Source organism: Atta colombica, unplaced genomic scaffold (assembly GCF_001594045.1).
Source record: "Atta colombica isolate Treedump-2 unplaced genomic scaffold, Acol1.0 scaffold120, whole genome shotgun sequence".
Lineage (NCBI taxonomy): Eukaryota > Metazoa > Arthropoda > Insecta > Hymenoptera > Formicidae > Atta > Atta colombica.
The window spans coordinates 814,374-826,020 of record NW_017259207.1 but is presented as its reverse complement, the minus strand read 5'-3'; the positions used below and the strand labels follow the sequence as shown (position 1 = coordinate 826,020).

Here is an 11,647-nt window from a genome sequence, read left to right as displayed (position 1 = left end):
AAAACCATTACAATTTAAAAAGGATTAAAGAAAATATCATTAAGATTATTATAATTAAAAAAAAGAGAGATAATTTTTAAGGATTACTAAACAAAAATGACAAAAATGATATTTGATCTTATTAAGAATATAATCTTTCTGCCAATATTATATTTGATTAGTTAATAATTTTTTATCAAGTAAAAAAAATAGTTTCTTCCCTAAGAAATTTAGTTTTTTTTTATTTATTTACTTTTTTATTTTTATTTTTCAATTATGTCACTTTTGAAATAAACAAGCGATATTTGCTTTATGTTTTATGAAATAAATCCATCTAAATCACATAACATAATTTCAGGGAATTTTGGCTCTAATTTTTTTCTGGCCGATAGTGATTTTTATGATTCTCTTCACATTGCGCGATAATGACGATCCAGAGTATCATCCGACGTGTCAATTTCCTGCGAGGTCGATGCCGCAAGACGGCCTTCTACCTTTCATGCAGAGTTACATATGCAGTGTCGGAAATCCTTGTGATCCGCTGTTGAAATACGAGAAGATACCCACGTATAAAAACGCCACGTTAGTTTTTATTTTGACGACTGTATCGTTAATTCATTAAAATTCGGAAATGCTCATTCTTTCTTTTTTTCTCTCTTTACAATAATAGTTTAGGTCCTTTAGTCGTGGAACTGCAACCGATGCTCAATAACAAAACAATTATCTCCGCTGTGGAAACGCTGCCGCAGAGTATTCAACTTTTGAAATCGATGGCGCAAGTACTCATCAAGCCAGAGATTAAGGCGATTTTTGGTACGATTACATAAAAAATGAGCTAAAATTTAGCTCGATACTTGAGCAATAAAATATCTGAATATGTTGACAGATAGAGGAATCCGTTTAGGCGACTTGTTCAACAATCACGACCAAATTAAGAATTTACTCAGATCTCATATGCCAAAAGCAAGGAATGGTTTAATCGATGGTTTATTTGAGTCATCCGTCAAATTAATATATGTAAGTAATTAAATATCTGCTTAAACAGATATACTATCAATTAGTTCGAGATATTTAATCATTTCTTTCATACTTAGTTATTTTTATTAGTCTTGCGCTTAAATGATTCGATGATCATTAGACACACTTATAAAACAAGTGTCTAAACAGTTATATTAGCAAATGTAATGTACATACTTTTTCTTAAATTTATTTTTCGCAGCACGAAAAAATTTTAAATAAAAATATTTTTATTAATTTTTATTTGCTATACGTAATAAAAACATTTTGTATTTATGTAAAATTGATGTAACATTTTTGTACTGATTTTTTAACACATTCGAATGTTAATTTAACATAATGTGATTATATTATTTGAATATTTTAAATTAATATTCAATATTTAGTGTTAAAATAATATTTATACAATTTATAAGTAGGTCAATAGTTTAACATGAAAATAATATATTTTAAAACGTAAATTCTAAGACAAAGGAATAAAATGTTAATTTTACTGAAGAAATTGTTTTTATAATTTGCTTACAAATTGTATCAGTTATTCAATTATTTATATTTTTATTTTCGTTTTTTACATATAATAATATTTGTGTTATTTCCTAACATAATTGAAATAATATGATACGTAAAATATGCTAAATTTAACATAAATTTTTTAACTGTGTAGCTAATTCAAACTTTTGGTTCGACTAATATCGACGGCGTCATTTGCTCCCCGGAAAGTCTAAAGAAATATTTGATTCCATCCAAAGAGGAGGATATTACGGAGATCTCAAATATTCTTTGTAACATCGATCCGCTAGCAATCCCTGATATTTTGGAGAATCTTTCAAAACACTTGGATTTTACTGGTTTACTAGAGATGATCGATCGCGCGATGGCGAAATTTCGCGATTATAATTTCTTCCAGGATTTGAAACGAGCAGCAGAAATTATCCTCGATTTAAAAACAGCCAAGAAATACATACCTGAGTATTTGAGGATCCGTGAATGGCTGCCGAAAATAATTTTGGTCTTTCAAAATGTAACCTTCAAGGAAATTGATTTAAACTTGTGAGTCGATTTGTAACGTTTTGTTTCTCTAAATTCATTTCTTCAAATTTCTAATTAAATCTCTCGATATTAAGTTTATTATATTAACAGTTCTCAAAGAATATAAATGTGGCACTTTAATTTCAGCATTAATAAAGTTCTCGTGGTTCTCGATCCCATATTTGCATACGAACGAGATTGGCCGATAGCTCGGAGTGGATTTTTGAAAATAAACAAACTCCTGAAGATAGTGAAGGAAGTTTTGAAAAATCACGAAGTCAATTCCACGCCGGATGATTTCTTCACTGTGATAAATCGGTTGCGCGGGGCAATATCGACTTTCTCCTCGAGTCCAGATAATTATGAAAATATCACGCAGATATTAGATATATCCTTTCTGATTCTGCAGGATGGTATGAAGCTCACTAATAAACTACTGAATCGTCACGCAGATAATTTTAAATTGCAAGTATCTTTTCTGGACATATAAATGGATAAATCACTAATGTCTAACTGTCCATAATATTAATTTTTAATTTTCAGAGCTGCCGAAATTTTCGATGGACTCAAAAACTTCTTTTCCGAAAACATAGTAAATTCAGTCACATATATGATATCATTGATGGATAACATTGTGCAAATGACTCATCACGTTGCTATTCTTCATGAAGATACTTTGAGGAGATTATACGAGATCTCTAATAGACATGAGAATTTGGTCCAAAAGATACTGACAAATCTTCAACCTACTATATACAGAACGATTATTCGGTCTTTATCGCGATTAGATCTTGTGGAGGTTTGTTATATTTATTATACGATATGTTGCAATGTTATTGTATTTAAACAATTTAATGACTATTATTTTTTAATTAGGCTAATAAAGTTATGCTTTTCTAAATTTTTCTTATAGCGTCTCGTAGATAATTTAAGAGAAAGAAAACCTGATGAAGTGTTTTGCCAAGAGGACACAATGAAAGAGATATTCGAGAATTATATTGAATTTCAAGATAAATCTAATGAAATAAATGAATTATTCTGCGATAATTACGGAAGAAAATTCATTATTGATGTCTATAACAGTTTTGAATTCGAGAAATATGGGACAATTGTGTGTATAACAATTGATTGACGATTAAATAATAACTTGTTTTAATTTTTATATAATTAAAGAAATCACATTTTTTAGGTAACGAATACTTTGTCGACCATGGTCACCATGGCATTCAAACGACCAGTCAAGATCGAAAATGCAAATTTAACATCTGTTGTAAAAACTGTCAAAGGATTCGTGACTTATATGAATACGCGAAAAGTAAAGTATTTAAACTGGAGCATTTTTCAAATCAGTGACGAATGGAAAAAAACTTTCAACGAAATGCAACATCAAGGAAGATTAGATATGTGAGTAAGGAAAGAATAAAAACTCCAAGCAATATAAATTTTACTTATACAGATACTTGTATATTTATTCAAATTAAAAATTATAAAATATTTTAACTTTTTTTGTACGTAAACGTTTTTTTTTCTTTAGCTTGGGAATTCATCTGAGCATAGCAAAGATGCTGGGACTTCGCAGTTTATCGTACATATCCGTCAAGCCAGATCTGGAAAATATGGATTTTTTAGCTGAAACAATTTTGCAAGACATACGAAGTAATCCTACCAGTTGGATCGAGGAAGTGCGCCAACACGAAGCTGAATTAATCGAAACGTTTTATCTTACCACCACAGATAAAAAAAAGGTCGGTTTAAAATATAATTAAATCTTATTTTGATTTTCAGATTTGCATAATATAATGTTAGATCGATTGTATAATATTAGATTTTAACATCTCAATATGATCTTCGTTAAACAGACGTTGCAGATCCTAGAATATTCTAATTTCACGCAAGTGTACTGTATGGAATCGAATCTGCCGGAACTATTAAATTTTCCTAAGGAATCGAATAGTACAATTCTGAAGGAATTGACATGCTATCTATCCAAAATTGTTCAAAGGAATCTGGAATTGAACGTGACCAACATTGAAAACGAGGAAACCACCTACAGACGAAAGGAATTTAATTGGACCGCCTTCAACGAGAAGATAATAGAGATTTACCAATATATCGATACTCTTGTACATCAAGAAGATCAACATTATAATTTGAAGAGATTGGATAAATTAAAACAGAATTTTAAGACTTCGTGGACGACGAACATAACAGCGAAAGACGCATGGGAGATCAGGTAAAAAAAAATTTTCAATGCGTAAAGATCTTTTATAAAGCCACATTAACCCATTTTTTATTTGAATTAATTTTTAAATGATTGAAGCATATAATTGACAATTGATTTTGTAACGAAATGTGAATAAGAATTTTATTAACTTTATTTCACACACGCACACATACGCACATATACACACGCACGCACGCACGCACGCACGCACGCACGCACGCACGCACGCACGCACGCACGCACGCACGCACGCACGCACGCACGCACGCACGCACGCACACACACACACACACAATGTATCAACTTTTCTTTGAGAGTAGCATTATGATAATTTTCGATTTCCAAGAAAAATATATAAGAAACTGTAAAAATAAAACGATCCTCGAACGATTGTGAAAAAAGCACCCTCCTTTAACACAAATTTTCCAATTGTATATGTCTGCAGCGTAGGTGTAATCTGCAAGTTTTTTGACGTGATGGAGAGTCCGTTATTCGGAATCCAAACGAAGAAAAATTGGAAGAACATTTACGGGTTCGCGTGGGCAACCTCGGTGATCTTCGACAATATCGAGAAGATCATTGATCAGATCCAGAACCGCGATCACGTGGCAAAGCTTTCCGATGTTTTGCAGGAGATGCCACAGACTGAGATGCTTGTCAGCACGTTCCTAAGAAATTTATCTCCGGTCATTCTTGATGTAGTCGACATGATAACTCTGCGGCCGGTACCTCTTGTAAGTGACATTTTCCAAATATATCTTGCTCGATAAATTTCAAGGAACTTCTATGAAATATATATATATATATATGATACGTGAACGCTTTTGCTATTAGATATCGGCTCTTGATGATTACAAAGAACGTGAGATAATGTGGCCCTGTATCATGAACAAAAGTGTTGGCGCTGCATTAGAATTAAGAAACGGAAGTCAAGAAGTTGTTAGAGAGCTCGAAAGGATCGCATGCGACCCAAGTCTGTTTATCAAAGAATGGAGAGAGCAACCGGTGATAATGAGAGTCCGAAAAATTGTCAGTTTTTACTCTAATTAACTATTTAATAAGCAATGATTATTTTTTTTTCATAAGTAAAAAACTTTTATTGCCGTTAATATAAATAATATTAACAAATTATAAAAAAAATAAAAAATATAAATTTGAAAATAATAAATCCTAAGTTATAAATTCATAACTATATTAAGCATGTGTTTATTATTTTTTAGTTCGAGCATGATGAAAATGTAGATTTACCACCGTTCAACTGGACTTTAGGCTACACGAAATTTCGACGATTAGTGACAAAGTTCAATAATCTGATAAACGACGCTAAAGACATTGTTTTGGCAGAAGAACCGAAATTAGCAAAATATATTAATACACTCGCGACAGAATCAGATGACATTATCGAGGAAAGATTTCCAAGCATGCAACAGGATTGGAAGTATATAAATTACATTTTGTATTACGTAATAAGTAATTAGTCGAACAAAAGTATCGTACTATAAAATGGAGTGACTTTGGCCCAGATTTTGATAATGTTCAGACAATATATGTAGATATTAAAATTAGGATATAAAACGTCTTAAAAATATTTTAAAAACATTTTAAAATGTCTTACATTTCAATTTTGGACGTAAATGTTATTAAGATATTTTTTTAAATTTGGGTCAAAATTATTTTATTTTACAGTAATTTAAACTTTTAATCTAGTTAAAAAAGAAACATTATAGAGACATCTTTATATTTTAATTTGTAGTAATTATTTTAAAAGTATTAATTTTTGTTTAAGAAATACCTTAGATCACATCGACTTGGAGATTGACAAGGGGATTGCGTCTTTCGGCAGCGATCTTTCTGCAAATGAAATTTGGAAACCATCAGTTAATGTTACTGATCGTGTCTTCATTTTTATTAAATATTTATCTAACGTCATTCACAAAAGCACACGTATTATAACCGACATATTGAAAAGCGGTAAATAGATTTTTAAATAATAATTATTATTACAAAAAAAAGTAACGCTTGTGAAGTATAATTCTTTGAAAATAAATGACTATTTGATTTGTTATGTTCTATTTTTCAGGCACAGGAAAGATCAGTTTATTATCCTTCTTAGGATTCGATAATATTTCTCCTATTACTATTTTTCACGATCAGTTACCTTTTATTCTTGCAACGCTGGTGAACGGGTTATCTGATCCTGTAATAGATGATCATATTGTCACAACATTGGAAAGTAATACTACAATCACATGCTCAATGTTGTTCGATTGGCTATCAGATTTTAGAGTCGGTCTGAGCGCTGAGGAGTATAGGATTTTAAAAAATTTTACTTGTGATCTTGATCCTGAAAACTTTAACGTTTACACGGATCTCTATATGGCAGAAATAACGATCTGGAATAAACCTGCTAGCAAATATCGCTCTTATGTAGCTTCAACGATTGGTGATGTGTTCGATCTTGCCGGAGCTATCAGTCTCACGATGAGACGCAACATAATTATCGAACCTCCATTTTCGAAAAAATATTTGAACCACATGATACAGATGCTGAAAGAGAATCTGGAGATTTCAAATGCAGAGGGTACTTTCCACAAGGTAAATATGATTAAACAATAGTCATATTTAAATGTAAAAATAAAGCTAACAACGAGCAAGCTAATAAATGCAAGATGTCGTAGTAGTAACAGTAATAGGGAAGAACTGTATCAATTCTTATATATTCATACAGGAACCTATATACTTCTACTCATCTCTCCATTATTATATATGTGATTTATAAGAAAAAGGACCCAACCATCTCCTTCTGAGTTTTTGATATGTTGTTCTTCAAAAATAAGCGACATATATTTTTTTTTACATTTTTTTATGTCCTAATTTACTTTTAAGGGGTAAAACATCCTTTCAAAGAAATAGATTCTTTCTTTCAAAGTAAATGTTGTCGAAATTGTAAGAGATTGAAGAGAAAATATTTTTCCACATAAAAGTGAAATGTTTTCAAGAGTACTTTATAATAAAGATTCACTTAGAGCTAAAGAGTTCTTCTGCGACTTCTGCTAAGGATTATGGAATTTGAACGCGACGATTACGAGTCGTTCTCACACGGAACCACAAGATATCCTATCAAAGAAGTAAATATTTATATGATATAAATGCAAAGCAATATATGAAAAAACAATAACGAGTAAATTCAAGATATTATAAGGTATTAAGTAATTTATTAATATGACAAATTAAAATATAATTAAGAATAATTGTACGTTTGAATTACACAGAGTCTTCTATATTAGTCAAAGAAAAAGACTTGCTTTGTATTTTACAAGCCATATAAACATTTAATTATTTGTCATTATTTATTTATGTTTTATGAAAATAAAAGTTTAATATTTAATTCTGACATAAGCAATGTAATAATGGCTATTCTTTTTCAGGAACTGAAACTTGGTCAAGGGTGGTCAAATTACAGATTACTGGTGGAAGGCGTGTCGGAGATTCTAATTCATATTGGCAATGCGTTGAAGAATGCAGAAATACACAATTACGAATTAAAAACTTGGGAATTAGCGGAGAACGATGATACGCGTCAAGTGCTAAAGATTCTAGAGGCTCATCCGGAAGAAACAGTTGCGTTAATTGCCACTCTTAGCACGCTTAACGATGTGACTGGTGAATTTATGCCCTTCAAGGATGTTAGGAAGATGATGTGCACTCAGCATTTTAATTCTGATTATTGGTCCACAACAAACAGAACGCGTTTCTTGCAGGAAGTATGTTCCTTCGATCCCTACCAACTGTTGAGGACTGCCACGAGCGACGAATACTATGTACGTACAATAAAATATTATTTGAATAAGTTATTTAATCCTCCAGACGGTGAGTCTATTAGATTTAATTATATATCATGAGATTTTTTTTCTTTGATAAATTTATTTAAAATATGTTAGATGTATTGGTCTAACATCTAACTTTAGTCGTAATTGTTTCTCGTATTTAATTGATTTATTCATATAAATGATCTTATTTCTAATCTTAATATTGTATATTCTATATATTACATTTACGAACTTGAATTATTGTTATTAAAATAAATTTAGTTATTATTAAATTTCAGTTTTGGATTATATTTCAAGATCGATAATTAATAATAACAGTTTACTTGAATTGGAAATTAATAAAATTGACACAAAAGTGTTATTGCACCAAGTGTTATTGCACCAAATATTATTGCACCAAGTGTTATTACATCAAGATTCGTTTTGGCCAAATATGATCTTCATTTAATTGTGTTAATTAGTAATCATCCTTTTTTATATGAATTATGTTATTTTTATATTTTGAAATTTTGTGATTTTGAATTAATATAAATCAAATAGATTTTACAGAAGTAGCGTCATGTGTTACAAATTTTGCCATCAGCTTTGAGAATTAATTTAACGTGCTCTGAATCTCTCGAAAATGTTTCTAATAATCCGTTTATATTCTTACGTTTTTTTCGGCAGGAAGTTATCACCGGTAAAAGAACTGCTCTTTCGAGATCGACTCCGTTAACTGTCTCGTTAACAAAATTATTGGATATTGTCTCAAATTTTATGATCGAGTCACCAGGTGTGAGTCTCAAATCGAACATCTTCAATGTGACGACGTGGATGAATCTGTCTAACGAAACTTGGGCCCTGATTCTGAAATCTGAGAAATCTTGGATCCACCATTATCAAAATTCTGCTTGGTACAAATTCAACATGACATCATACGTCGGTATAGATTATCTTGTTAGGTCCAAGAGACTGTTTCAGCTTCTGGAATCCGTGATCGATCTTGCGTCCGGTGGAGATATTTGGCAGAAACTGCGTAACGTGTACGAGACCTCGAAACTCAAGCCATTGTTAACGCTCGTGGAGGATATGCCTAATCTTGTTATCACCGCTGCCGATACCTTTGCCTCATCCGAGAGATTGGATGATTTCATACAGAAGTTTCTACTTGGCCTAGTGCACCCTTGCAATATCGATCGATATCTAATTCCACCCAGCTATCTAAGGAAGAAGGGTTTGCTGACCAGCATTAAGAATTTTTGCCAGAAGATCCTCATGAGTGATGAACAGTTGACATGGATAAATTTGTTGCCATTGAATGGAAAATATAATGTAATATTTGATCGAGTAGAGATACACAGAAAGAATGGTTTTGCTAAAGTATCTAAAAATTTAGTTAGATACAGATCTGAAAATTTTGTTAGACTACTAAAATAATTACGTACGACGCTCAAGCTGATTGCTAGAATGTTAAAACTTTTTTGTAGTATTATTCATCATACTTGAGTTTCTTACATAATTATTTTAATAAACCAAAAACATTATTTTAAGACTTATCTAAATTTTTGGATATTTTAGTAAAATCGTTCTTTCCATACAGTACATAAGCTAAATTTCAAATATTTTTTAAAATTCATTTTTAGGATAGTTACATTACATCCAATATGTCTAACTCAGAATCCGTTAACGAAGAACAGCTGTTGCAGAGAGTGCAAGGATTTCAGACCACTTTGATTCGCACTTTGTCGGAAGGCTTTAAGCAGCCGAAAGTTCCTGCATGGTGGACGTCATTCGAGGAGGGTAGCTTAAAAAACTTCATCGCGCAATATAAAAAAAAGGTAGATAATCATTATTTATTAAATGTTCTTTATACGATTAATGATTTATTAAAAATAGACTTGGTTGTTTAAATCTCTCGAGAAAATTGTCGCGACTTAATTACAAATATTTGTAGGATATGAAGGCTCTGGCATATTCGATGGTGAAGAAATCAGTATCGCTTTTGAAAAATTTTTTGATAACTCAAATTGATGCTGCGTAAGTAAACGTATCACTAAGAATAACAATTATTCAGTTAATAATGAAGAAAAAAAATAATATACACAATTTTTTGTGTTCTTAGAGATTGTCAGTGGTGTTTTACGCTTCCATTGGAAGTTTTAAATTCTCAGCTGATGCACCATAGTCTCTACTCAAAATTACTCTGTCAAATGAATCGATTAAATATATCGGAGGTACATAAAATTTTGGTAAATGATTTCCACTGGAATAAAACAGGCAACATGGTAAGAAATGACGTTATAAATTACATAGAAGAGCATTAGTATCGTTTAATTAAAGAAAAAACGTTCTTATAGATTAAGGATTATAAATATCTGAATAAAAAGAAGACATTAGATGAGTTCTTAATTACGTTCGAAATTACTTTACATTACATCGCTGACATCCTGGTTGATTTCCAAAATGAGACATATAGTAATAGAGTAAACGAATGCTTTTACAAATTTGTCGGTGGTCCTACATATTCTAGACCAGGATTGTAAGTATTTTTTTTCTTTCGTCGTATCACGCAAGCAATACATACTGCGAAGTAATACTGCTTTTTTATTACTAGAGAAATATATTTATTACTAGAGAAAACAGGTGTTTACTTTATAGATTTATTTTTTTTTAATTCAAAGTTTTTATTCAAAGCTATTTTTTTATCGGTGATTTTGATCTCTACTTATTGCGTTCCAGGTACGTTACATTTATTTTGGGCATATTGGAAATGTTGGAAAAAAACGTTTACATCTTGGATTCGGCGTCCATTCACGAGGGTATCAACAATTTGACCCGATTAGCTGAGAAACACGTGCCGATTTGGCAACCATTGCGCGACGTAGTGAAAAAGTCTGATATCGCTGACATCGACACTGCATTACCAAATGCCACTATCAACGTGAATGCGATCCTAAGCAATCTGAACACGAGTCTATGCAGGACGAAAGTTGACTGTCAAAATGCGACGGTTCTATACAATTTTCTCAGCTCCAAGAGAGCGGCTAAGGTTTTCCGATACGATCCAAAGGAATCAAAGTATCCGACGATATCCGACATTTCAAGCCGATTGGCTCGAAGTCTGGACGTGGATATCGTAAGTCGACAACTGTCTTTCTGGCGCACAGAGGCTTCTTGGAAGCTCTACTGGCTCAAAGAGATCTTGGTTCATTTATCCTCGATCCTCGAAGAAGGAGGAAATTTGCTAGACATCGCTAGTAAAATAGATCTCGAAGATGTCACTAGCGTTCTCGGGGTTCCCGATCTCATCGAGGGCGTCGTTAATATATTGAAGGATAAAACGATCGACAAATTATTCGATGGGTATATATTTTGATTTATATCATTTTATACATGCCAGATGATAAAATGTGTAAATAATAAGTAATATTCCCAAATAATTTTTAAAATTCATTTATTTCTCATAAAAGCTTGATGTAACATTATCTCACTTTTAAACAAATTTGTAATTTCTAATTGAAAAACATATGGAGAAAATGAGAATTAAGCGCAGTTAGTGGAGTGGAAATTATATAAATTATATATATAT

General features: G+C 31.6%; 1 protein-coding gene across 1 annotated transcript in view; it reads left to right on the top strand.

Moving 5' to 3' along the window:
* LOC108694580 overlaps window positions 1-11,647 on the top strand; it is a 50,158-nt gene that overhangs the window by 12,420 nt on the left and 26,091 nt on the right. The window contains exons 3-24 of the mRNA XM_018204153.1: window positions 338-561; window positions 650-792; window positions 866-996; window positions 1,661-2,046; window positions 2,173-2,493; window positions 2,569-2,824; window positions 2,939-3,136; window positions 3,215-3,429; window positions 3,560-3,770; window positions 3,885-4,258; window positions 4,695-4,983; window positions 5,084-5,278; window positions 5,470-5,687; window positions 6,036-6,220; window positions 6,330-6,844; window positions 7,678-8,070; window positions 8,746-9,390; window positions 9,702-9,896; window positions 10,013-10,095; window positions 10,181-10,343; window positions 10,416-10,597; window positions 10,798-11,421. Coding sequence (XP_018059642.1) covers window positions 338-561; window positions 650-792; window positions 866-996; window positions 1,661-2,046; window positions 2,173-2,493; window positions 2,569-2,824; window positions 2,939-3,136; window positions 3,215-3,429; window positions 3,560-3,770; window positions 3,885-4,258; window positions 4,695-4,983; window positions 5,084-5,278; window positions 5,470-5,687; window positions 6,036-6,220; window positions 6,330-6,844; window positions 7,678-8,070; window positions 8,746-9,390; window positions 9,702-9,896; window positions 10,013-10,095; window positions 10,181-10,343; window positions 10,416-10,597; window positions 10,798-11,421 — 6,146 coding nt within the window. The remainder of the gene's footprint in view (window positions 1-337; window positions 562-649; window positions 793-865; window positions 997-1,660; window positions 2,047-2,172; window positions 2,494-2,568; window positions 2,825-2,938; window positions 3,137-3,214; window positions 3,430-3,559; window positions 3,771-3,884; window positions 4,259-4,694; window positions 4,984-5,083; window positions 5,279-5,469; window positions 5,688-6,035; window positions 6,221-6,329; window positions 6,845-7,677; window positions 8,071-8,745; window positions 9,391-9,701; window positions 9,897-10,012; window positions 10,096-10,180; window positions 10,344-10,415; window positions 10,598-10,797; window positions 11,422-11,647) is intronic.